The sequence below is a fragment of the Seriola dumerili genome, unplaced genomic scaffold, assembly GCF_002260705.1.
Source record: "Seriola dumerili isolate Sdu_G_001 unplaced genomic scaffold, Sdu_1.0 BDQW01001821.1, whole genome shotgun sequence".
Lineage (NCBI taxonomy): Eukaryota > Metazoa > Chordata > Actinopteri > Carangiformes > Carangidae > Seriola > Seriola dumerili.
In genome coordinates, this window is record NW_019176076.1 from 125386 (window position 1) to 152771 (window position 27386).

Here is a 27386-nt window from a genome sequence, read left to right on the forward strand (position 1 = left end):
TATTTGAGATTTATTTCGATGTTGCTGCTCTGTTGATCTTAGAGTTAGTTTATAAAAGATGTGGAGCAGTGTGGGGACCCATTCTAAGCCTTAAGAAATGACTACTGATAAAGCTAATGCTACAAGAATGGACCTGTCCACAGAACAATGTGGCGTAACCCAAATGCGGTTTACCAGTTCATTTAATATGACTTTTCAGTGTAAAATGCCAACTGTTTTTTTTTTTGTGTGTGTGTGTATTTTGTCAGTTTCCAGTCTTTGTATGACAAAAAGAAGCCTTACTGAAATCCAAGATATGAAAGTGAGAATGGATGACTCATGTTTGATGATGTTCTCATTTGACATTGGTTAAAGGCACACTGTCCTGCACTCAAGAGCTTTTCATAATTGTACATTTATTGCTTTCAGAAGTTCTCTTTTACCTTGAGGTAGCAAGACATAGTTGATAGAACATGTAGCCCATATAAAAGCAGTTTTGTTTTAACACCTTTTAAGCTATGCAAATGAAGCCTGTGCTTACAATATGTTTAAAGATACAGTCAAGATTTAAGTTCTGTAAAACTCAAGTCACTCATTTCCCCTATTTAATGGTGTCGTCAGATATGTATTGAGTTTATAAGGCTTGAACATGAAAGTCAGAATGCACTCTCATTCTTCTTTCTTGCTTTTGACTTTGTTTTCTGCCAAAAAACTTAACACCTTCACCTTGTGTGCCATTGAAAGAAAATGTGAGAAGTGAACGTTTCTTTGTCTTATTTTCTTACATGATAAACTAAATAAATACCTGTGAGGAAAAACAAACTAACTCCTAGTCTTCATCCTTAGCTGTGATGTGTTAATAGATGTTTGGCCTAAGATATTCTCTGGTCTCTTCTTAAATGAGCAACTTTATACTGCTGCAGACCTGTTTGGCTGTAGACCCTTTGCTAAGAAGTCTAAGTTCAGTGTGAGTGAGTTGGATTTATGAGAAGTTTGATGTTGGAGGGGTTATGGGAATTTAAGTATTCTGTTTGATGAAATGAGATTTTAATCTTCCATGAGGGGACTTTCCAGAGCCGCAGCTCTCTCAGATTTGCAGAATACAGGATTTTAGAAGCTTTGTTTGTCCCATCTGAGAATAAGAAGAATTCATGTGGGATAAAAGATGCTAAAGGAGACTAGAGAGGGCATCAAAGAACTCAGGGAAATTGTATACAGGTACATCAATTTTGTACTGCAACATTGGATCTCCATCCACAAGGGGGTGGCTGGATCACATCAAAGCAGCTCTTCATCAGAATGGGATGGTCCTGTACTCCTCATGAATTAACCAAAACCTTCTAAGAGCTTTTCTTGCACATGTCTAGGTAAGAAGCTAAATGAGGGCCATGCCTGGTTCTGTTTTTTTGGGCGAAGTCTGGTTTTTCAGTCATAAAATTGGTGATATGAACATGCAATCATGAGAATGAGAGCCATTGGTGATTTTTAGTGCAGCTTCTCGTGCACTTGGAGTCTCCGAGCGCAGCCAAAGGAATTACTGGCTGACGTCAGGAATACCTCACCAGCAGAGCGCGGCCCACTGGCGGTGGGCAGGGTGCTGCCGAGGAGGATATGAGGAGCAATCGTGGAAGAGGACTCAGTCCGACCTTGTCTGGCTCACAGTCCTGCGCATGGTTGTGCGTAAACGCTGCTAAAATAGTTGGCGGCGTTTAAAGCCCCTTCAGGCGCGTACAACTCTGGCCTTCATTCATGTTTTTTTTTTTTTTATTTGCAACACATTCACGTCTGGGTAATGTGCACAGGAATAGATCAACACTACTCCAAACCTCTTCCGCATATTGGATTTCTATGCAAAGAGAAGGTCGCCTATGTCCCTCCAAGGATTCGGGAAATGAAGACTGCTGCTTACATGGACTCAGTATTTTTTGACTTTTGAAACGTTTTCTGTGCAGTTTTAATCGAGGGATTTCTTCAACTCTCGAAGCATTATCTGCTCTCTGACTGGGATTACTCGTTGCTTTGCTTAGGCTACATTTGATTAGAACCGAGTTTCGGACAAGCCTGTGCAGAGCAGTGTACAGTGCACGCTTTCGAGCATAATGCATTTTATTTAGGACACCCTCTGTCTGTACAAATTAAACCGGGATGGCGAGCGAGTATAATCGCAATATTGTGGAAAAGTATATCTGCCATAAACTCTCCAAACAAGGATACGTGTGGGGATTTGATGATGTCCGAGATGAAGATGCTGCTAATAATGGCTCAATAGTTGCCCCTCCACCGACTTTGGTCCGCCGGTGCCGTGAAGCCAACACCGGGCCTGACAACGACAGCTCACCTAACCTCTGCAGACGGCTCTCTCAGTCCGACCCGCACGCCGAGATCCACAGAGTCCTGCGCGAGGCTGGAGACGAACTTGAGAGATTATACCAGCCGGACTTCACGGAGATGTCGCGGCAGCTCTATCTCACCTCCACCACGGCGCAGAGAAGATTCGCCGAGGTGATAGACGAACTGTTCCGGGACGGGGTGAATTGGGGCCGGATTATCGCTTTCTTCGAGTTCGGGGGCACGGTGTGCGTTGAGTGCGCGGCCAAGGAGGAGATGACATCGCAGGTGGACAACATCGTGGAGTGGATGACGGAGTATTTAAATGGACCTCTTAACAGCTGGATAAAGGATAACGGGGGATGGGTAGGTCTGATTCCGTGTATCTGAGCGATTTGCAGTTCTGTGCCACGGTGGCGCAAAAGTCCTCTTTTGCTGAGGTTTGAAATCAGTGAATTAAGCTGCTTACAAGTGTTCAGTTGGGATTAAAACGTGCATTCTGATCCGACACACAATGTCGAAAGCACATCTGTAAGTGATCATTAATTTAAAAAAAAAAAATCCATCTCTAGATGTGGCACCACAGCGCGAACGTTCGAGACGGACGGCCTCACTTAAAGAGCTGCTTCGATTGGACGTTCACGGTGGCTGTTAAACTTATTAGACCAATCAGACTGCTAGCTCTGTCACACCTCCCGACGCTCCGACAGAAAGCCCGCCCTGTCAACTGGATAGCCAGTGGCAGCCACGCAGCTGTCAGGGAGCACACAGGGTAGTTCAGTGTCATCCAGGGGAAAATTAAACTCACAACCCAATATGACCAGAAATCAATGCATCACATTAGAAAGCACTGTATGGCTGTTTCAGCATTTACCTGTTTCTGAAGCTTTATGTACCAAAGTGCTCCAGAGCAGCTGTGATGTGATGCAGGTCATCTTTCCAGCAGAAGGGAGGAGGCCAGACACATGTCAGCAAACAGAAAACTATTGACTTAATGTGTTCAGGCCTCTGGGCATGGCTGGACAGGGTTCAGCTATCAGGTCTGTTTTCTGCACACAGAAATTACACGTAAGCTTCAGGTACTAATGAGGATAGGCATCTAAACTCTCCTCTCTCTTTTTTCTTTTTTCTTTTACAACAATTCTCCTGCAAACTCCAGCTCAGCTCCGTTTCCAGTGAGGAGCACAGCAGCCTCCTCGACAGCTATTAAACCAATCTGCCACGAATTAGCCTCTAATTAGCAGAGGTGCTCTTAATGAGAGCATAACATTTGTGCTGCTTGGTGATCTTAGCTGGAAGGTATCAGATTTGGAGAGGGGGGTCATCAATGATTCATATTGAACATTTCATCTCAAAGGGAAGGACCGTTTAACATTCCCCTTGAGTGTGTCTTGCCCCTGGAGGTGGCAGGTTGTGCCACATATCAAAGGCAGCGACAGAGGGAGGGCCCTCGAGGAACACAGAGTGCTAATCTGCAGCCGCTGTTTTTTAACATGCAGCCCTCTGTGCATCTAGGTTGGAACTCTTTTGTCTGCTTTTTTCTCAGACCTGTGCCTTGAAGCTGGCGCAGGCTGGCCTGTCGAGATGCCTGCTCGAGGTCTCTGGAGCCTGTGCCCACTGTATAATAATGTAGGTCATCATAGTCTATGTTTTCCAGCTGGGCGGAGATGACTGTATCTCTGCTGCTCTGCATCCGCTGGAGAGTAAAAACATAGTCTTTTAATCCAAAGGATTATTTAGGATTATTTGAAAGCGTATGTCTCCAGTTTGGGTCAGTTTGGTGGATTTCAGCTCTCAGCACCTCAAAAAACTGCATCCTAATGATTTTGGCTCTAATTAGGCTCTAAAACAATTTAAAACAGAATACTGTATTTATCTTGAACGCTTTTGGGCGTGTTGGATTTTAACAGACAATGATGTAGATTTATATATTCATTTGAATGTCTGTCAAGTGGGGAATTTCCTCAGGTGTTCTGTTTCAGTTATTACCTGACCTTATAATAACTGACACTGCAGGCACAAAGCGTGGTCTGTGCTCTAGACTGGGTTTGTGAAATTCAGCTTCTCCTTTTTTACTGACTTGTTGGCTAGATTTTGAAATATAATGAAAGTCATTCAGCTTGTGCCAAATAGGTTGTTTTCTCTTGTTATTCATAGCAGCTCTCGGACCTAAAGAGTCTGTTTTACACTGACGAGTTTGGGATGTGTTTGGGTTTAGATGGCAACTAAAAGTTGGTTAATTGTTTTCTGTAACTTCTTCCTGCTTTCTGAATCCACATAATGCACATGTTGCTGAGCTTGTTTATCAGATGTTTTGAGTGCTCTGGCCAGGGTTTTAGAGATACTAAGATCATCAGTCAATCCTTTTTTTATTCATCCATTTATTTATTTTGCTGGCTTCAGAATATTCAATACACTGAGTATAAAAATATTAGAATCAGCCCTTTAAATGTTCATCATGTCTTTTAATTGTAACATGCACATGAACACCCTCCAGTTTCCAAAAAAAGAAACTGAGGACAGGACCTCAGTGTCCTCTTTTTTAGCCCTTTACAGACTGGGTAATGGCTGTTTGGAAATAATGTGGCAACAGATGTGTTTCGTTGTGAAAGCTTTCAGTGCATTGCAATGAAGCAAATGTGTCACATTTCTATATCCAAGCCGCTCATTGTGGACTTTGCTGAGGGAGGTTCATGCATTTTTGGATCACACATTTTCAAAGTGCATATGGGTCACAATTATTTCCTTCGTTTCATCCACCACCTGCCAGGTGGCTGTAAGAATATGACTCAGAATAAAACAGTTTCAGTCACTGCACCTCTCTGATGAGCCTCTGGCTCTGTGAGGGTAGATTAAAGTGAGAGACATTATTTTTCTTGATGGAGTTTTCATGGCTTCCTAACAACGACAACACGAAACAAACATGGTTACATGTGCATTTAGACAGGCTGTGCTTATGGTCACTTACTCTGTCTATGGTGTTATTGTGTGCTTAGAGGTGACTCTTGTGTTTTTCACCACTCTTAAAACAAAGGTGGAGGCCTAATCAACCTATTACTGACATTTTGACATGTGTGAGTGGTGTGGAAACAGCTTTCTATCAGCCACCCTCTGTTTCCTGTTGTTTTTTAGGTAATTTGAGCCCAAAATAGGAGTGGCCACTAATCGTTGTTGAGTCTAGGCATCACCAGTGAGTCAAGTATAGTTTTACTTAAATGAAACTCTCTGCCAATTAGAAATAACAAAGCACTTACTGTATGTGCAAAACCCAGCTGAGGGTGAAATTGCTCCCATTCTGCACTGATTACTTCCCACACTCCAGGATGTGAAACACTGTCCCTTCATTGTCTCTAACACTCAGGTTTTCTCCACCTGTATAAATTTAACCTTTGCGGTGACAGAAATTGCTCTCATCAGGGGACAAGTTGCATTTAGGCTACAGCGTCACCCACACACAATGCACCTGTGTTTATTCACTGCTGCTCGCAGTAAATACCAAATGACTGAACAATGTGGCAGGCGGCGTCCGACTTTTGAAATTATATGCTTGACCTCAGACATTTGACTGACTACGGGGGCGTCAGGCAGCGAAATGCCAAAATGTGTTGCAGAGAAAAACAACAGTTTCACAACTTTGAAAGGTTAACCTAGCAGTCAGTCAGTTGGTCAGTTGGTCACCCACTTTGGTCTAGACTGAAATATCTCAACAACTACTGGATATGAAATTTTGTACAGACATCGATTGTCCCCAGAGGGTGAATCCTACTGACTCATGGTGATACAGTGACCTGTCTCTAGCATCACCATGAGGTTCACAACCATGGTTTTTAGTGAAGTGTCTCAACAACTATTGGATGAATTGCCATGAATTTCGGCACACACATTAACTTTCCCCTCAGGATGCCCTGTAATAACTTTGGTCAGCCCTGGCTTTTCATTTAGAGCCATCATCAGCATCAACTTCGGTTTACGGACAAATACGTACAAACCCAACAATGCTTCCATCTATCTTAGCTGCAAAACCAAGATGGTGAACATGGTAAACAGTGTACCTGCTAAACACCAGCATGTTAGCATTGTCATTCTGACCATGTAATCACGCTGTCATTAGCATTTGGCTCGGTAGACTTTTGTCTTGTTGTTGAGTCTCGTTTTCATGTAGTAGATAAGAGTAAGAAGTTAAATCACCTGTAAACAACATCGGGTGTCAGAGGAATGCTGCTAACCAAGCGGCCTATTTCTCTGTGTGTCACAGGTGTGTGTGTGTGTCTGTGTGTGTGTGTGTGTGTGAGGAGTGGACAGTGTAAATTGGCTTAGATTGGGTCCAACCTGTGGGGGATTCCCTGAGCACAATCTGCTTGGCGACGGGTGGGACCTGCATGTTGCTATGGTATTGCTTGCATCTGGCTGCACCCCACTACTCCCTTGTTGAGGCTGAGTGGATCTGGAAGAGCGAGGAAGTCATTAATCTCCATATAGGTGACATGTCTGCGGAGCAGAGGAGGGGGAAAAAAAAAAACACAAACAAACTGAATCACAAAGGAAGCACATGCAGCCACTCACAGGAGGGCAAAAAAAATATCTGGATGAGATCTCACTTATGTCCAATTTGTGTCTCCTTGATGTAAATTCTTTTTGTTTAACACAAGTCAATACTAACCATGGCACCATTCAGGAAGTGTTCAAGGCTGTGCTTCCCTTGGCTTTTAACTAAGAAAAAAGAAGCCTGTATCAACAGTGAAAGGGATGCTACATCTGAGGAGAGGATGCTTTTCAGTGTAATGAGCTCTATAAGTTATGATTGATCCAGCTAGAAACCTTCTCTTTTCACACTGCGTGCTGTCGCAGTCTGTTGTTTCCTTTCTCCATCTGTGAATTTGTAAGTGTTTATCAGTCTGGCCTCACAAATTAGAGTGTGGGACAAACTCTGATTTCTTGTTCCCAGCAATCAGACAGAGGAGTAAACGATTACTCATGCAAATAGCATTTTGGGTTTTTCCCTCCCACCCATCATTTCAAAACAGAGAAATAACAACATAATTTCACTGCTGAAAGAGCAGAAAAGTCTCTAACTAAGGCTGAGTTTGGAGATTTTGACAACAATGTTACCTCTTGATGTGGACTCTCAGCCCTGTAATGGAGAATCTACGCCACAAAAGAGCTTAGTGTGGTGCAGAGCAGCCAAGATTTTCCCCTGTACTGTACCCCTTTTGCTGCGCAGGCCTCGGTCGCTCACCATCTGCCACTGTGTTTACACCCATCAGCCCGGCAACTGTAATCTCAGAAACATTTCCTACAGACGCAGGCAGCTCTGAGGCTGTAACTCTCTGAATCAATTGGACATGAATACTTTCTGTCAGGAGCAGCTCAGGAGAGCCCTCCAGTCTCTCTGCCTCCTGGATCTCTGAGATGCTCAAAGCACAAAGACCTTTGTTTCACACATTCAGTCCAGTGTGTGGAATGCTTAAGAAAGCACGTTTAACCCTTCATAGTTTAGACGGTGCAGTTTGAATGACTATAAAGAGACTACGTCAATCACACCCAGTGCTGAGATCACTTGTATCTGAATAACTGCCTAACTGAAACAATAGGTTGACAGTTTGGTACCAATAACAGATATTTATCTTAACTTTTACTTTGAAAAAAACTCATATCGTTTGTATATTTGTATATTTATACATCATTGCCTGCATAAATGCCTGTTATGCAGGAATTTTAGGACACTGCATGACAATTCTTCAAAGGATTTACCATTTGTGGACATTTTCATTCAAAAAATACAAGTAATTCTTATTATAGAAAGAGCAAAGCTGGCTTTGTATCATCACCTTAGAGTCTTTCGCCACATAGAATAACAGACATAAGCTTTTGTGCCATTAATAATTTAGCTATTTATTAAAAAACTTGAACTGCAATTCTTTTATTTTCTGACAATAAAATGGAGTTGATCGTCAACCTGCAGACATGCTGTCAGTCTTAATTATAGAAACACAGTGTCTCTACAAAACTAAATTCACCAAAATAAAAGGATTTTTTTCTCCATTCTGCTGACTTGAACATAAGGTCAGACATGCAGTTTGAGATCTTCTCAACTTGACATGACACTCCCTACCTCTATGTCATGTTTACCATTCCACGCATGCCAAGCATTTCATGAACGTGCCAGAAATGTGCACCTATGCTGTGTGTGGAAAACACTCAAACAACACAATTAGCACAGAAACACAATTCTGTTTCAGTTTCAGGGATGTAATGCTGGTGCTTTGCGAGTGCGCCGCCCGTTTCCTCGAACTCGCTTCTCCCCAGAGACCCTCCACCCTGTCCTGCATGCTTATTTCTGGGCCTCCTGAGGAGAGCTGGAGGAATGTCTGCTGGGGAACAGCGACTGTAAATAAATAATGGAGACGACCTGGGTGTTCCTTTCCTGAGTGGCTGGTGAAGGGTGTGTGCGATTTTGTTCTTTTGTTGGATAACCATATCAGCTGAGCATGCTTCACTCAGGAACCACTGTAGGCGGCTAGCGTGCTGATGTGTGTGTGTGTGTGTGTGTGTGTGTGTGTGTGTGTGTGTGTGTGTGTGTGTGTGTGTGTGTGTTCGTGTGTGGTTTTTGTTTGTTTATTTTGTCTCTTACAAAATTCTCTTCATGTAGGCGGCTGGGGCCATGTGAGCCTACAGATCGGTATTTGTGATTTCAGCCATATGATTGTGGTTTCTTTTCATTATTTTTGCTCAAATCAGCAGTCACCCCAACCTGCTGTTTTCCTGTTTCATGAGGGACACGTGCCTGAGCTGTTTAAAAGCAGCACTATCCCAGCCAGAACACACACTGATGAATAATATATGGAGCAGATAAACTCGGACACTAAATGGATGTCCCTCAAGTAGAACCCCAAAGGCTGTCTGAGCTCCAGCCAAGAGCTAACCTCTTCTTTTCCCTGTCTTTTCTTTCTCATCCTCAGTCACACTCTGTCTGTCTCTTACCCCATCACCATAGACATAACTCATTTACAAACGTACACGTGCCCAGTCCCCTCACAAACAACTCACTAATACCCTGAGACCTGACTTTCAGCATCAGATAACGCTCCAGATCGCTGAAAAATGCAGGGACATGTGAGAGGCCTCTAAATATAGAAGTGTTACCATCACTGCTCCCGTGTGGTCCTTTAATTGTCATGTTACACATAAATCCCCGCCCTGTTTGCCTCTGTGCTATCATGACACTCAGATCACAAACCCACCGCCAATCTGCATGGAAAACATGTTCTAATGAACCGTTTGAGACGGCAGATTAAAAAAAAAAAGTTTTCCACCTTTCCTGTCATGGTGGGAGCTGGATAATGAGGAGCCTACTGAGACACTAGTTGACTTTGCCACTGGGCACACCCTAGCAAGCGGCACAGTATATCAATATAGGGCAAGGTTAAACGGTTCCTCCCATTGTCTAGCTTCTGTAGATATTTTTGGGACAAACCCCCAAAAGGGTTTTAAAAGAGATTTCATATTATATTCTCAATTAATTTCCAGAGCAACAATGGCTACTGCTGTTTGAAATGTACTGTTGCTCAAATGACTTTCTTGTTCTCAAAGAGAGAGTATGTTGCATGGCAAGCATAACCTAAATAGTTGTTAAAGGTCAGGTGAACCAGATGTGAAAAACCAAACACAGAGGTTTGTGAAATTACTAACCACAACATTGTGGTTGAGCATTTCAAAAGAGTCTTTTTTATCCTGATGACAAATACACCTGTATTCACCTCTGTTGTATTGTGTTACAAAACTCAGGAGAGGAGTTTCTAAAGCAGTAACTTTCACTGTGTGGCAGTGACACTAGTTGTAAATGCAATTTCCACCAGTTGCCCATTGGTTGTTTACGCATTCACTCATCTTTCTGGCACCTAACAAATATAAGTCCAGTAATCAGTCTCTTTTTAGCTCTGTTTTGGTTTCCAGAACCAGAAAAATTATCTGTCTCTATAGCTGTTAAATGGTCCATTATGTTCACGTAGTTGCTGACTTTGTCTGTCAGTCTGTCTGTCAGTCTTTATCTGTCTTTGGTGCTGGTTGGGTAGCATACAGTGGGTTTTTAGAGCCTTTTTGCTAAAAAAAACAAAAAACAAAATAACAAAAGTTGCCTGATGTGGCTGAACACGCTGAAAATGACAAAATAACACTGGTGAGAGAAAGGAAAACAGTTAAGTTGCTAATCGTGAAACCAAAACAATGAGCTGAAAGATGCTAAAATACTCCGTACAGCTGAGGGAAACTGTCAGGTGTTCTCTATTATCATCACTACAGGCAACACCGTTAACATTACACAGTTATTAGAATAATGCAGGTAAAAAACATTACAAAAATGAAACAATCTGTGTGGCGAGGTACCAACAACATACGTGGGAAAATATGTTTTTGCGATTTGGGTGAATTGACCCTTTAAGGTCTGTAAAGTTTATATATATATATACACACACAGGAAGGCAAACACAAAAGCGGATGTGCTGGTGCAAATCAATTATTTGCTGTCCACAAAATGGCTGTGTACACACTCACGCATATGCATACACACATATGCTGTGGCACATCAGTGTGTACACACAGAAGTGGATGTGGTACTGTGAATCAATAATGCTGTGTTGTCACAGGGTGACATGTGAGCCATGGCAGGGAGCAGATGGCCCCAGGGTGCCTAGCTTCCTGTTAGTGGTGCCATTCAGCTTTACACACACACACACACACGCACACACAAACACACACACACACACACGCACATGCGCACACACCACAACACACCACCACCATGTCCGGTGGGATTTCCCAGTGCAACTAGCCACGGCACTGGCCATTAACAAACAGCATGCCATTATTGGCTCTTCTCTGAAATGCTGAGTACATGTCCTCCCAAAAAATGACAACAGCCAGATAATGGTAAATAGATTTCTGTGCCTCGTCCATGGAGGTCTGGGGTAAATAGTTCTCTGCACCCCCTCCCCAATGTGATTTTTGGCACCACAGCAAATAGCTTTCAGGAAATCTGATCTGTTTCAGTCGACGCTGAGTGAGGTCAGGCGTTGCTCAGATATCACTTCGACTATGTTGTATTGATTGAGCGTTTCCGACGGTTTGTGTTGGTATCTCTGAGCAAAGACTCAATTAACGCAGTGAGCCAGTGACTGTAGATGTCAGATTGTGTATGCAGGTGATTTATCGGAATTGATGCTGAAGGAAAAAAATGTCTCCATGGAAAGACCTTGGCAAGATGTTTTAGCACTTTTATGCTGATGGCTTTCAGCTGGTGTGTGTGTGTGTGTGTGTGTGTGTGTGTGTGTGTGTGTGTGTGTGTTGGTGTGCAACCGGAAGCTCTCACCCCTGGTAAAGCTCACACAGCACCACCCTGCTGGCAGTCACCTTTGATGGCGACTGATTGGGTTTGAAGTGCAGAAAAAGCAACACGCCCCTAATGTTTGGAAGATAAAAGCTTTGCCAAGGGAACAAGCATTGCTGCTGCTGTGTAGTCTTTCAGGGCAGCATTCATAAAACTCCAAGACATCCTCAACTCTGATCCCCCCCCCTCCAAAAAAAAAAAAAAAAACCTACAACCAAATTCTGCCAGCATGATACAATGCGGGTATTTTGTCACTGTCACAGATAACCCCTGCTGCTTTCAGAGGACCACCACTGTCTGCCTACCTCCAACAGGAATATTCTGCCAGCAGGGGTATACCAAACGTTGTCACAGCGCTATATTGCATCAATTTCACTGAGTCTACTCTGAGGGAGCTGCCTTTAATTGGTTGCCGGGCTGTCATTACAAGTCAAATAATAACAGATACTTCAAAGAACACGGGGAGAATTGAAAACAGGAGAACTGAAAGTGATTCCCTTTCTTCTTAGATATTTTGCTTAGCATTTTTTTTTTTTGACAATGCAGTGATTTGTGTCGGTGTATGTTCTAAGGATGCATCATCTTGTGACTTATGTCAGAGAAAATTTTTTATGACGCCTGGATTCAGTTATGTCAGGCGCCGTTTTGCTTTATAGAAAACTGTTAACTCTGGGACACGTCTAGACGAGGCTCGTGTCGGCAAATCTAACCACCAGTAGTTTAATCAACTCTGCAAATTGAACTATAAAGTGCTTCATTTATCTTTCACATTTTATGGCTACTTGTGGTTGCAAATAAGTTGTAAAAAAAAAAAAGAGCCCAATGAGTATGTATTTTCTCTACATTTAATCAACAGAATTTCAGTATACCATTGTAAAATGACCTTTGATTGTTACTGTGCCAAATTATCAGCTAGGCTGGGTGATTTCATTTTCTGATACCAACCAGTCTATCAGGACAGGCGCTCGGACTCCTTGACCTTCACTATTTCCAGATTTGAATTAATGGGAGTCCACATTCCTGTTCTCCAGGGAGGACAGGGGTTAAAGAATATTCACAAGGTGTCTTTGATCAGGAGGTGAGGCTAAAAGGGTTGTAGAGGAAGAGGAGAGGTGGAAGGGGAAGAAGGGAGAAGAGGCTTATAAAGCTATAAACAGACAGTCCAGTCCCTGTTGACGCCACATTTGCTGCAACCAGGTCGAGACTGAGGAGGTAATTGCTGGGGGAAAAAAAGTATGGATGGTTGGCAAAGTAGGATCAGGCCACCAGGGTTGAAAGACCAAAGTGAAAATAGAGCCAGTAGAGCAAATGGTTTTGATTTAATTGGGGTTCGTGCTGTTAAGTAGAGTAGGCATAGATTAGCTCACTCCACAGAAATTTATAGAGCAAACTTGGTTAAAGTGGCCTGTTAAAGTCATCTGACTCAACAATCATCTGATTCTCAGCTGATCCATCTGCTGATGAGAAAGCAGAGGAATGTACTTGTGAAACATCTGCACAGGCATTAAATAGCACCAAATAAAAATAAAAAAGCGCATTTTCAACACAGCTTCATATATGTATAGATTTTTTCCAGTGTGCTGAAAAGTCTCTGTTTGATGCAGTATGCTCTCACCTTCAGTGCACACCAACATCATGGCTACTCGGCTCACAACAGACAGTCACTGAGTACAGCTAATGACATTTTCCATGGTTTATCCCAGAGAGAAAATGCCAACAAAAACCTCTATTATTAAACTGACATGTGCCTTATTAGCTTTCCGCACATTTTCACACCAGACCTTCAGTGTCACAATAGGCAACTTATTATCATTCATCATGTATGCTGTGCTGTTTTCCCTTTTGGTCTATGTGTACAGACAGGGAAGGTCACACAGCTTCGAGTGAGCCAACCTGCTACAGATAGTTCAAACAATTGGTCTTTTTTAAAGCATGCCACTCAACATAGCTGTCTCCAAGGTCCCGCTGAGTCACATTGAACATAGTCCAAAGACAAGATAAAGGGCAGGGGATAGAAGTAAAGCCCACCCCAGCTCTTTGCTACTCTATTAGGCTTTAATTACATTCATCTATTTCAGAAAAGGGTTTAGCTGGAGTTATTTTATTACATAATACAAGTGTGTGTTGTAGATGTGTTCCTTGCAGTTGACTTGGTTATCTCAAGGTTCATTCCTTCTCATATCAGGCCTCTTGGGCACACACAGGGCAGTTGTTTGTTTCCACACATCAATGCATTCCTCTCATTCCTTTCCCCCAGCCTGGATGAAAATCAGCTGGTTGCCTGAGAGAGGTAATTGAACTTTTCCTTAGTATTCCCAGCCTGAACAAGAAGGAGGGGGGGGGGCGGGGTTTCTCAGTGGAGAGTTCATTCTGAGATTGTCTTTATTAGAGCTGAAAATCAGAGAGAATACCAGAACATATGCTGTGGGTATCTGCTTAGACTTTTCAGTCTGAAGTTGAATTGTGTAAGAATAATTCCTCCTTCCCCTCCCCCCTGTTTCTAAATGACCTCATGCTCCATGCAGGATAGAGAAGTTTTGTCATGCATTTCACAATTTCAGCCCTCAGTCTGTGGTAAAGCTTCTTTCCTTCCCATATTGAGTTTTGCTTTGTCTTCCCACATGATATCTTCTGTTTTCTAATCCCCTGATGCAAGTATGACAACAGCAGACAAGGGTGGAAGTTTCCGGACTTTTCTAAAGTAACAGTGTCAGTACAACACTTTAAACAAGTAAAAGTCCTGCCTTCAAAACTTTAAAGGAGCTATTTGTAAGTTTTGCTATTGCTACATAGCCAACATTAGCATTAACAGCTGTTTACTTACCAGTTGAGAAAAAATGTTACGAGTTCAGAATCAAATTCATTCCTTTACTCACCAAGAACTGTCTCCAGCAGTGGAAAGCAACAGTATTGTTTTACTTCTATTTCTATCACTTCTTTTCTTCTACTAAAGTTAGCATGCTAACCAGTTAGCCCAGTCTGGCTGGCCTGTCTTGTCACTTTCTGATACAGAGTCACTGTAGAGTCCAATCTGCCTTGGAGAAGTAGCGGCATATTCTAATGACTTGTCTTGTAAACGCAATAATGGCTGAAGCTCTTGGCAGGACTGGTAAGTAAACAGCTGTTGATGCTAACGTTGGCTATGTAGAAGTAGCAAAACTTACAAATTGATCCTTTAAGTAGAAGTATAGAAGTGCTACCTCTAATTGCTCAGTGAACAAGCCGGATTTTATTTTTGTAGCTGGTCAGGGTGGAGCTAGTATTGCAGTAACTAGCGTACTTCATACACAGTTGAGTAGTTTAGTCTTTTAGTCCACTGGTTCCCAACTTGAGGAGTCGGGCCCCTCAAAAGGGGAACAAGATGAATCTGAGAGTAATTTAATGATTAATCAGAGAAGAAAGAAGAAAACACATTGTTTTGCTATACAAATTGGTGTTCATTTTTGGACTGTAGTCTTATCTTTGCTCTGTTTTTGTCAAATATTGTATAGTTATTTCTTCTTTGTGCCTCAAATACTTTTTCAAATGAAAGCATCTGAGAAACTGAAAGGGGAAATGTCTGGTGGACCTGACGACAAAGGGCTCCAAGATGAGACATAGATTGAGAACCACGAGTTAATCTTTATTTTTTCTCTGTTATAATCTTGGCATACGTTTTTTAGGTTAAAGCATAAACTGAAAAGTGACTACAGATTTCAGATAAATGTAGTGTAATAAAAAGTGCAATATTTCTCTTTAAGATGCAGTTGAGTAGAAGAATGAAGTAACATAACTGTACAATACTTGAGTAAATGTACAGAGTTACTTTCCACCACAGGCAGCAGATGCCTTTACTGTGACATTGTGGAAAATTTTCAGTTTGCTCCGGCTCCTCTTCTCCCCACTTCAAAGGTGTTCCTGAGGGAGCTGCACCTCAAACAGATGATTGTTTTCTCTGACATTATCGGACATCTGAGATCCTCGATCTGCTCTGCTCTGCTTGCAGCATGTCCTGTCGCAGACTGTGGCCTATCTCATTTACATGGGTACACGGAGAACACAGCTTAACCTGAAACCTGGCCCCATGTAAACCGCTCCAGTATCGTGTTGTTGCCAAAACTGACAAGCTTTCATTTATCAGCCGACTTTACAAGATGTCTCCTGTATGAAAGAGGAGACTATGAGAGGCGCTGGGCGTCTATAGCTTTGATGTCCTAATACGTTCTCCTCCACTGACATGTTTAATTCTCTATTAGATGATATTACACTCGACTTGTTTGGCAATGCATCCTAAATTACAGGGGGTAACTTGGGATTTCATCAAAGGCAAAATCACAACATTGCCGCTTTTTGTGAACATAAAACTTGATCTTTTGTTACGGTTTACTTTTTCGTAGACTTGGGGCTAAGATTTAGGAGTCAGTTAATGGTTCAAAACAAATACAAATCTCTTAGTTACAGTGTCTAACCAACTGTAGTTCTCCCCTGCTGCTCTCCCTCCCTTTCTCCAAGGTATTAGTATGACTACATGTTTGGCTTGCTTCTAGTCTTTCCCTAGTTACCCACACAGAGCCTGTGATTTAACCATACTTGGCTCTACCACAGAGAGGCCATAGTCTCAAACTAGACAGTGATGTCATCCCCACAGCATCTGGCACAGGAAGTGACTTAACACTAACTGAACAGTTGAGGCCTTTTACAAAGACTTGGCCAATCATGATGTCTGAAAAGCCCCTTTTTTGAACATCAGGATTGTGTAACTCTGTTACATCAGGGCTTGAAAGAAAAAAGCTCAGATGCAAGCATGCAAGAACCACAATAACAGCAAAGCTCAATGCATTATATCAAGAACATCCCAAAGCACATGACTTAATTTTTTGGTGCAAATTCAGAACAATCAACCACCGCATGTGCTTCATGTCGAGTATGCCTCAGATGGTGTTCCCGCACATCCCGTTCACTACTCCATATACAGTAGTCATTTTTAGATCAGATCAGTCATTCTATTATCAGCTGCATTGTAGCTGAGATGGTAGTTGTGTGGTCTCAAGTTCTTAAGGGGTCAGTGGATGTGACTTATAAGGCTTGAAGCAGCGTGCCGCCCCTGTCACAGGAAATGAACTGCTCCCATGGGCTGTGCTTGTCACAGGAGAAGCAACAGGCCACTTGGGAATCCTCTGGTTCCCACGGTCTCTATCAGAGGTTTTTATCTGAACCAATCCGGCAGAACAGTTCAGCAACAGGGGCTCTCATGCTCCCTTGTATCGCCAGAAATAAATGGTGCTTTAGTTCCTGTACACAGCAATCGAAAAGCTGATTTAAAGCTGATAAAGCAGTTTGAAATGTCAAAGTTTTACCGAGGTGTCTAATCATTAACCGAAACTGTAGAGTGAATAGGAAATGTGGACTGTCCTTTAAAACATGCAGAGTGCTTGTGCATGTTTTAAATGCCACAGACATTACTTTTCCCTACCAAGTGGCTCTTTATACAAGTGCCCTCGCATTCCTGAGTGCAAATTTTGAACAAAACAACCCAGGATGGAGAGTTACACACAATTATCTCAGAAAAAGAACCGCAGCTTCCTGGCTTTCACACTGCTTACATGGATTTTTGAAGCCACAAAACACGTCACTGGAGCAGCTGATGTACTGTGCGCGGCTTCCTTGGAGAGAACACCGAGTTATTAGACACTAAAGTGGCAGACATCCTGTCTTTTCTTGAAAGCCACTCAAGCCAGGTTTAATGCACTCCAAACACACCAGCCTCCACACGTGTTGATGATGATTCAGCAGCCCTTTTCCATTCTCTTCTCTTGCGCGTCATCAGTGGCCTTTTAAATGGGCCGAGCAGCAGAGATGAGACATGTTTTATTAGATTGGGCAGCCCTGAACCAGAAGCTGAGATGAAGCCTCTTGATATTTATAGCAGCACAGCAGCCATACCACTTCTGTCCGGCTCGACTCTGTCACTTCCTCCTCCGCTGTGGGCCGGATGGGCTCAGGGCAGACATCCTCAGATGAGGCAGACATCCCCTTTTAGCTGTATTGTATCTATTTGAGGAACCCATTGTGCCAAGTTTTGGCAATTGTAAAGGGGTTTGGATCAATTGTTAAGTTTGAAATATGTTTCAAGGTCAAAATCACAGGGCTGGATTGTTTTAAAGAAGAAAAGAAACATATTGTGCAAGCTGCAAAGATTGTTTGATTTATTGTGAGAGAAAAGGATTGTCTCCCCGTGGCTTTCCTTTTGCTTTGATGTTGCTTCGCTCTGCATGCAGAAGTGACTGATTGTAAATGATACAGTCTGAGCTTCAGTAAGGTGTGCAGAGGTACCAATAAACCAGGAGTGCAGGGGGAGAGGAGGTGACAGGAGAGCAAACACACTCGGCATCCATCCACTCACTCGCACTCCTCTAAGCCTGCAAGGTCACCCAGTCCTTCATTTCATGTTGGATCAAAGCTGTTCAATAAAAATCAGTGGGCTCAGCAAGAATAAGGATCGTATAACTGCTCAGTCAAGGTTAGGTGAATAGGGATGTTTGTGAGTTTGAAATCTATCTGTCCTCCCCAAAAACCTCAGGAAGACAAGATGCTTCTGCACAAATTGGACAGTTTAACTCCAGTTGTACTCCCTCTGCCGCCGCTGCTGTGATGGGATAAAAACCAAGTTTACTGAAGCATTATTCATCTCCTGAGAAACCAAAGTCTCATGTGTAAAGTTACAGTCTTCATTTATCTGGCGGTTTAGACAATGAATAATGGAGACAATAAAAAAAATTTAAAAAAAACGCAGACTGTCATGAGGAGTGTGGGTGATTTACTGGCGATCACGTTTCATGTTCCAGTGGAGCAGGCTCGCTCCCATGGGAGAGCATGCTGTTTTGTAAACACACAAATGCTGCTGCTGACGCAAATTTGAATATTTATGAGCCTTTAGGGTAGCATCCAACGTCAAAAATGTTTCTGGCTTTACACTCGAGTCCAGTGTAATGACTGTAGTATGAAACCTGAGTCTACAATAAAATTCTAGTGGAGGAAAATTAAAAAGGTTTCCCTGTTTCCTTTGTTTTATGTCAGGACTCCCCTTTTGATCTCTTTTTATCAGACAACTGATATTACTCCACAGTTACCATATTGTCTGGCCATTTAAAAGGCTGTTACTTCCCTTATGGGGAATGTTTAAAAGGCCTGACATTTTTAAAGGATGTAGATTGTCAGGCTACAAAGGTTAAACACCCTTTGTGCTTAATTCCCTGACTATTTCAAATTAAAATAATATCCAGTAAAAGCTGATGCCATTGCATCAGGTGAAAATTTCTTTCAGAAAGAAATTGTACTACATGGTTTTACTTGTAAAGACAGGATTGTTCATCTCGCTCACGAGAGAGGTGGTTTAATGTATCTATGCTAATTTAAAAATGCATTATGAAATTAATTACCATCCATTGGATAAGAGCTGCATTTAATAATTATTTTCATTATCGTCTCATCTGCTCATTATTTTCTTGATTATCTGATTAATTATGTGGTGTACACTACAGTCAGAAAATACTGAAAACTGCCTGTAACAAGATCCCAGAGCTCAAGGTGGCCTCCAAAAATTACTTGACATTTTGATTGGAAAATACCTTAAAAGAATACTTTGACATTTTGGGAAGTACGGGTTTTGCTTTCTAATTTTTATCATGTTTATATTTAATTTGTGTGAAAAATAAGGTGGAAAAATGGCACTTTTCTGTTTTGTTTTTTATGTATGTTATGTGCCACTCCATTTCTTAGCTAGGAACTGTAACTTCCTGGAGTCTCTGCTAGTAGCCTGACAAACATAAAATATATTGTGTTCATTAGAAAGCTTCAGAGGTGCTGGTAGAGGGATTTTGTTACCTTCAGATGGAGGCAGGCTAGCTGTTTCCCTCTGTTTCCAGTCTGTATGCTAAGCTAAGCTAACCGGGTGTTGGTGGTTGCTTCATATTTAGCAGACAAACATGAAAATGGTATCAGTTTTATCAGTGAACGTTCAAAATTTCGAACCATTGCAAACACAAAATTGTTGGTGAATAATTTTCTGTTGATCGACTAATCGATAAAAATAGTTTGAGCACCAAGTGTATGTGTTTTAGATCAAGGATGTTACATTTAAACAAGCATTATTGCTCTGTTAGTCTGATCCACTAAAAGTTTGTGTATCGATTGAGACTGTTATCCAGATTTTCACAGCTTCCCCTCCCCCGACTGTCATCACTTGGCTGTGATGCTGTTGTTTCCAAGTATTGCAGTATTGTCACAGAGTAGTGAAGGGCTCAGTGTCCTCAGTTCCAAGCTGCTTGCTGGTGCTGACACAGGGGGATTTGCCGGGTAATGAGTATTGAAACAAACTCCTCCGTCATCTCTTTTTTTCGCCAGGCCAGTCGATGGATGACACCTCAGAGACTTGATCGAACGTGACCTTGCTGCCAGACGAGAGCTTGCTTTCCTGTCACCTATTGTGTCTGGAGAGAGCTGGTGTTTTTTCTGGGTTTTTTTTTTGCTTCTGCGTATGTATTCATACATAAAATAATAATATGCACACATGAAAGAGAGAGATATAAGAGTATATTTTGATCATAACAGATCAATTATGAAGGACACTAATGCCTTTCTTGCATTTTTTTTTTAAATCTCCCATTGCTTCCCTGTGGCTCATGAAATGGGAGTTTTGTTTGACTTTAATTAGCTGCGGTGAAGTCTGCAAGAGGCTCATTAGAAAATCAAAGAGCAGCAGCGTATGCAGTATTATAAGTATGTTACTATGTGAATGCTTTGGAAATTAACAGAGCATGGGGAGAGGCCCAGTTCAGAGGTGAATATAGCAGTGAAGCCACAACAGGCACTTTAATTACAAGTTGAACTTTAACCCACATCCCTTTCTCTCAGTCTGAGTCTGCCCGCAATTACCCACAGAAATGTCCCAAACCAGAGATGACTGCCTAATCATTTTTCTGTTTTGGCAGACCGCTGCTTGGGGTTTTAACGGAGCTAGCCAAGTGCACAAGATGACTCATTATCTTCCACACAAGCCAAGCGATCTTTCCCAGTAGCTAGGGGGATGCCCAAAGGAATTGGTAAATGTTTGGTATTTCCTGTTGCCTTTAAGATAGCGTAAGGCCGTCCGAGGAAGACAACAGTGTAAAATGTCCTTTGTGTCCACGAGAAAGGCACTGAGCAAAACCCAGAGGTTTAAACCATGTGAAAAACAAATCAGAGAGGTCGAGGACAGGCTCTCTCCTGCTGGTGGGAAAAGCAAATCATGTGTGAAGCTTCCAGTCTGGGTAACCATGACACTCAGGGAGCAAGTTGCCACCCCATGGCTGAGTATGGGAGCCTCTCAAGTCCTTGCTTTTCAGTCTGATTCCTTTACTCTGTATGTGCCTCTCCCAGGGATTCATTGTGTGCAGTAGAAACGAAGGGAAGGGAGTGTGTAAACCAGGCTAGGCATTTTCCCACTGGATTCATGGCTTCTGTAGGGCGGCTGTGACCTTTTAAAAGCCATTGATCCAAAAAAAAATGAATACTGTAGAGAGCTGCAGCCTGGACTTTATTTCCCAGATGCACACCTGCTGCTGATGGCAGATGGTTTGCTGCAGGGCAAAGATGAGTTTTTGAGGATTATAGAGTCTTTTGTTGATGTGATGAATGCAGATGTTTTGTCCTTTACTGTCCCGGTCATCCGTCTGTGTCCTCCTTTGCCAAATGCTCATTATTATCTTCTTCAAAGGCTCAGATTTTCATAATGGCAGTCAATACAGGCAGAGAAAGAGGGAGAGAGAAGAGACAGGAAGGAAAGAAAAAATAGAAAGTGCAAAGGTTTGTTTTTCACACTGCTCACATGGTTGTGGCAGCGCTGCTTGCTAACGTGTGGGTGAAAAAGTTCCAGGAGCTGAAGTGGAACATGCCTCAGTCTCATGATATCCACCTGACACCCCTCCTCCCCTCCCTCCTCTAGCTCTGCTTCCCAACTCTCCCCTGAGTCAGTCTGGAGTTATTACCGTCCATGTCCTTGTGGAATTCTTTTAAACATCCATCACCGCTCTTATGAACCTCTTACTGTAATTGGCCTGCTTTTGTTTCAGACTTAAATAGATGATAATCTATGCCGACTGTCTGGGACATATCGAGGACACGCATCATGAGTTTGCCATTTTGTCGAGCCTGGCCAGTGGTCAGTCACATAGTCACATGCACTTGATGCTGGACCCAGAAGCTGGTTTGTGTTGTTGCCTCAGCAAACTGTTATTTTCCAGAGGGAAGTGGAAAAAAAAAAAAGGGATGAGGGCAGTGTTTTTGCAAAACCAACATGTTCACCTCAGCTAGAGGTCTGACTGAAGAGGTTGTTCTCTAACAAGTACCTGAATCCTGGAGGGGGGCGGGGTTCATATTGCCAAAGTATTGCCAATACGTTGACTCTGCCTGTATTGACTGCCAAATATTGCCAATACTTTGGCAATATGAACACCTCCAAAACTACTGATATTGCTATCATCATCAACCACAACTATACTTTGTGTTTAGTGCTAATTGGTAAATGTTAGCATGCTAACATGCTAAACAAAACAAAATTTTACCTGCCCTGCATTAGCATGTTAGCATTGTCACTGAGAGCATGCTGACATTTGAAGTGCGTTCTTACAGAACAGCTAGCATGGCTGTATAGACTCGAGCTGGTTTTAGCCCTGGATAATTAAAATCGCTCAGCTGCAACAAAGGAAATGCCATGTGGTTAAAGCCATTGCCAGCTGATTTAAGAGTGCAGTGTGTTTTGACACCAGAGGATCTAAACTGGGAAGAAACTGCTGATCCTTCCTCCTCTGTGTCACTGACTGGCCCCCAGCCTCAGGAATGCCACAGGACGGGAAGGGAGGAGAAGGAAACAGGAAATACTTTTGATATCTCATTTTTTTAGTCCTGTGTGGGCTTTTGTTTGATAAAAGGAAACTGTATATTAAAATATGACACTTTTGAAGGAGAGTATAATGACCCAGTTTTGGTTTTACTAGATCAAGGTCGACTGAAACGTGTGCATTCCAGTTAGAGTTACACAAAACATAATTACTGTAGGTAAATGGAATTAAATCAAGATAGATTAGAATAGAATGATAATAGATTCCCATGGGAACTGACACAGTAATGTTGTAGTGAATTAACCTTAACAATTCACCATTGTTCACACAGAACAGTCAAGCTACAACTAAAAAACTCAATGGATCAAAGGAGCTCATATGTACAGCTTCAACACACTGCTACTAATGTGGTTAGCTTCTTAACAAAAGAGCTGATATTAAATAGGATACTGCTCTCTTTAAAATACACTGTAGTAGTTTGGTTCAAGATAATCTACTTGTATGTGTGTGTGTGAGGCTTAGCACCATGACTTCCTGTCCAGCTGCTCCTGTTGTCACTGCTTATGAGCAGATGTCTGTATTTCCTCGCCTAAGACACACACACACACACACACACACACACACACACACACACACACACACACACACACACACACACACACACACACACACACACACACACACACAGCCGTGGTGTTTGCTGTGCAGGCCTTGCGTACACTCACACATTCTCAATTTGTAACAGACCTCTTTAAAAACTCCTGTTAGCAGCAGAAAGCAGAGCCCCCTCTGAGTTACATTAATATATTTATGCTTATGTTGATCTGCAGTTGCGAAGAGGCTCTTTTGGTGATTCCCATGTTTGTAAATGTGTGTTTCTATGTGTGTTGTGTGTTTGTGTATGAGGGCGGTCTGAAGTTGTGTGTAGGAGGGTGTGAGAGCTGATGAACAGTAATGGATCTGCTTGCAGCAGGGGTGTAATAACACTATTTCCACCAATGCCTTAAAGTTCACTCAAATTATACTTAATAAAAAAAGCAGATTTTGTTTCTTACCTCTAGTGGTATCTGGTTTTTGAGGGATTTGAGATATTTGTCTTTCATTCTTTAATTTTTCTACTGTGACCCCAATAAAATGGAAATTAATGGAATTTTGTATATTTTAAAACTTCAGAGGCAATGAAGTTGATTTTCAAGACACAATGTTTCTCTTTTGCCAAACAATGTACAAGCCTGACTTTGAACATGTTTAATACTTTCTAATGAAAAAACATTCCCTGTATTATCCAGTGAAAGAAGACCCTTACTCTGGATATATTGCTGTTGAAAGTTTAAACATAGTGTTGTGAGCACCAGCAATTAAATTCCATTTACTCCAATTTTATTGACACATATCTCAAAACCTAGATAGATGAAACCTAAATTATCTTTCTGTTAAATGGCCAGCATTGAAGGTGGTAAGTCAAGTCAAATTAATTTCATAATGTGTGAATCAACCCTTCAAAGGATAATGAAGCTGATATTGTATATTTTCATGAAATGACCAAAACCAATAATCAGTTGATACTAAGAACAGGTATTGTCTATGTAGCCAAAGGCAAATGTTATTCCTCTGTGCCACAGAGCTCCATTGTGTCCAGCAACTATTCACACCACTGATCCACACATTTACACTGTTTGACATGTTCCTTTATTATGGTGAACATGTGGCAGTATAATAGTCCACATCAAATGTACTATTTATTCCTGTCTGAATAACATTTGCTAAAAACTAGTGGTCAGATGTTGCCAGAAAATTTCTGTGCCTTTTTTTTTTAATAAATAAAATGAAATTATATATTTGTAGCCATATATGAATCAACCGTGCATTTAGATTTACTGTATGTCTTTAGTAGGAGTGATAGACATCTCAGCCTTATCTATTATGGTGTCTTCTAGTAGACTACACCCAACAGATAACCAACTGATGCAAGAACAAAAACACAGGTAAAAACATATTCTTTGAGAGTCCAATTAACTGTCTGACTTTCTCTTCTTGTCTGTTTCCCAGGATGCCTTTGTGGAGCTGTATGACAGACAGAGGGAGTCCGTCTTCAGTTGCTCCTGGCCCTCCATCAAGACAGTCTTCGGCCTGGCTGCACTCGGGGCAGCGAGCCTCACCATCGGAGCATACCTTACACAGAAGTGAACCGAGCCCCTGTATTCTATCAGCTCGACTTTATTCTTCAACATCCTCCTCCTTTTCCTCGTGCCTCTCCTTTATTCCTTTTTAAAGACGGTCCTGACCCCTCAGAGACAACCTTCAGACTCTTCCGAATTTGGCTCTCTTCAAAGCCCTCTCTCAGAAAACTCCCTCTTCCTCGCCCCTCCGTGTCAAAACAGACACAAATCAAAACAACTGAAAGAACCAGATGCGCAGCCCATACAGAGCAAAGGATGTCTTGAAAAGAGGCAGCTTAGATGTAATCACTCTAAGCTGCCTACATCTGAGGAGAGAGGAGCGATCAGTGGTATGCATCTACCTTTTTTCTTTTTTTTTTGTTCTGCCTGCTTCTGTACTAGTTATAGCATGAACGTTGAGTGTTAGTGTAGACGTTGCATGATGTGTCAGAGCTCATGCGAGACCTCTAGTTGAAGGCCTTGATGATGGGGGTGCAGGGACGATGATGATGATGATGATGATGATGATGACGATGGAGATGATGACGCCCCACACACCGGAGAGGAAGCGGCCTCAGCCACGCCCCTGCTTGTTAGGGTGAAGAACCCCGTTTGAACTGTGGACTCCAGTTACCCCCCTGCAGCCGTCCTTCAAAGGACTTCCTCCACAGAACAGCTGCTCAGAATGTATAATGGAAACAGCTTGCTCGAACCAGCGCAGTGTGTGTCTGCTGCTTTCACTCCTCAGATGGCTCCAGTGAACTCTGAACACACTGCACCATTATACTTTCCCTGGACTTTTTAATAGAGGATGGACCAGTGGAAGACTGAGCTCAGCTTTTGGAAGTTTCTGAAAGCTCTTTGATTGCGTTTTTTTTTTTTTTTTATGTTGACTTTTAATTTTTGCAACATGCCAAACCCCAGCAGAGAAAGATGGTTATTTTAAGGAGTGAAAAAACACACGGAAGAAGCCTGTTGTTGCAGAAAAATGTCATATGCTGATGAATATATAGAGAAATGATGAGCAGAGCACAAGCGTGAGGTAGAAATAAAATAAAGACTGTGTTTTGCATCTTAAGATGGGAGTGGGCCCCTGCAACATAAACGGACAAGATTTTAAGAATGCATTCCTCAAGTGAAGCGATGTGAACGAGACTACACCTCTGCTAAATTATTCCCCCTCAAAAAACTCAAACACGCTCTAAAGCAACTCTAAAAGCTATCAGTTCTTTTTTTATCCTCTACCTCTGTTGCAGTTTTCCTACTCTTCACTCACTCAGCTGACCCTGTCCACGTGTCCTCCAGCTGCTGAGGCCCCCACAGCCACCCTGTAATGCTAGAATCCATTCTGACAAAGACTCTTGTGGACGTGGACCGAGAAAACCTCGCTTGGCCACAGACGACTGAGTGGAGTACCACGACAGCAGGGTTTCACTTTAGCACTAGAGTCAGTGTGTCCCGTGTGCTGGAACCTGAGATGTCCCTTCTCTCCAGTCTGCAAATGCATCCAGTCATTGATTTGTTCCTTTCAGCCTGTTTTTTTTTTTTTTTTTTTTGATGTCCGTCTTGTGTTACAGTCTGATAGAAAATTTTGGAAAAGGCTCACACAGGCTCCAGAATATTTTTTTTTTTGTATACTGTAGTTGGTTATGGAAAAGTGATTTTTTTTTTCTGTTATTAAAAATCTTCAACTTCTTTGTTGCATGGATGAAAGATACTGTCTTTACACAATAAATATTACTTGTAACCATATTTATGAACAGAATAGGTTAGAAGATGACAAATAACAACAAAGAAGTTCCTTTTTGTATTTATTGAGAGGTACCAGATCACAGATTTTTAACAGTACTTTGATGAAAAATCAGTTGTCTCCACTTTTTTTTCTACTCTATGGAATCACACTGTAACTATATTATTTCCTGGCTGCTATCATAACAACAAAAATCTTTAAAAAGTGAATTTCTGTGTCGTATTAATATTGGCTTAAGGCTGCTATGCTGTCGATTTAACTCTTACTTACAGCTTAAACTGCCACAAATTAACAGTATAGTTCTAGAGAGCTGGAAACCAAAGTTAACTTGTATTAATCTTTAATTTAAAAAAACAAAAAAACAAAACAGAAAAAAAAAAAAAAACAAACAAAAAAAAAACCCCACAAAAGTAGCTTAATGAGAATACATGTCGCTTCACTTCACTGAGAGTCTGTTCAGTGAGGTTTTGTGATCTCTCTGTGGAGGGTTTGTCTAGTGTTACTGTGCTATATCATCTTAACTTGTCAACTTTGTGCTCCAATGATAACTCAGTGCTTATCTGTAAGAAATGTTGACCTGCCAGACCTAAATCTTGTCAGTCTTCACTGAAAGAAAAAAAAAAAAAAAAAAAAAAAAAACACACCACTCTCATTACAACAGCTCTTTGATACTCCAGAGATGTGTATGTAAGAGAGGAACAGAGGGTGAATCATGAGCAGGAATAGGAACAGCATAACAGCAATATACTGTAATTTTTATATTCTCTGTGCATATATGAATGTAGGCACTATGGTTGCTGTACTGTTTTATGTCTATAATCGCAAACCTGTAGCACTTCAAAAAAAAAAAAAGTGAATTGTGTTTCTGTTGTTTACTGCAATATCCACAATAAGCTAGTGGGATCATATTGTTCCTAATAAACCAGATTTCT

At 41.8% G+C, this 27386-nt stretch overlaps 1 protein-coding gene across 1 annotated transcript; it reads left to right on the forward strand.

Annotated features, from left to right (window-relative positions):
* The first annotated feature begins 1634 nt into the window (after positions 1-1634).
* On the forward strand, positions 1635-26254 carry bcl2 (BCL2, apoptosis regulator). Its single transcript, XM_022768761.1, has 2 exons — positions 1635-2673; positions 24595-26254. Exons 1-2 carry the CDS (start codon positions 2125-2127, stop codon positions 24730-24732), a joined length of 687 nt encoding a protein of 228 aa, XP_022624482.1. The 5' UTR covers positions 1635-2124; the 3' UTR covers positions 24733-26254.
* Positions 26255-27386: the final 1132 nt, after the last annotated feature.

What these genes read in the sequence shown, in the direction of transcription:
- bcl2 (XM_022768761.1), top strand. Translation starts at nt 2,125, where the DNA reads ATGGCGAGCGAGTATAATCGCAATATTGTGGAAAAGTATATCTGCCAT. An exon ending in TAAAGGATAACGGGGGATGG is followed by an intron (nt 2,674 to 24,594) that starts GTAGGTCTGATT and finishes TCTGTTTCCCAG; the next exon opens with GATGCCTTTGTGGAGCTGTA.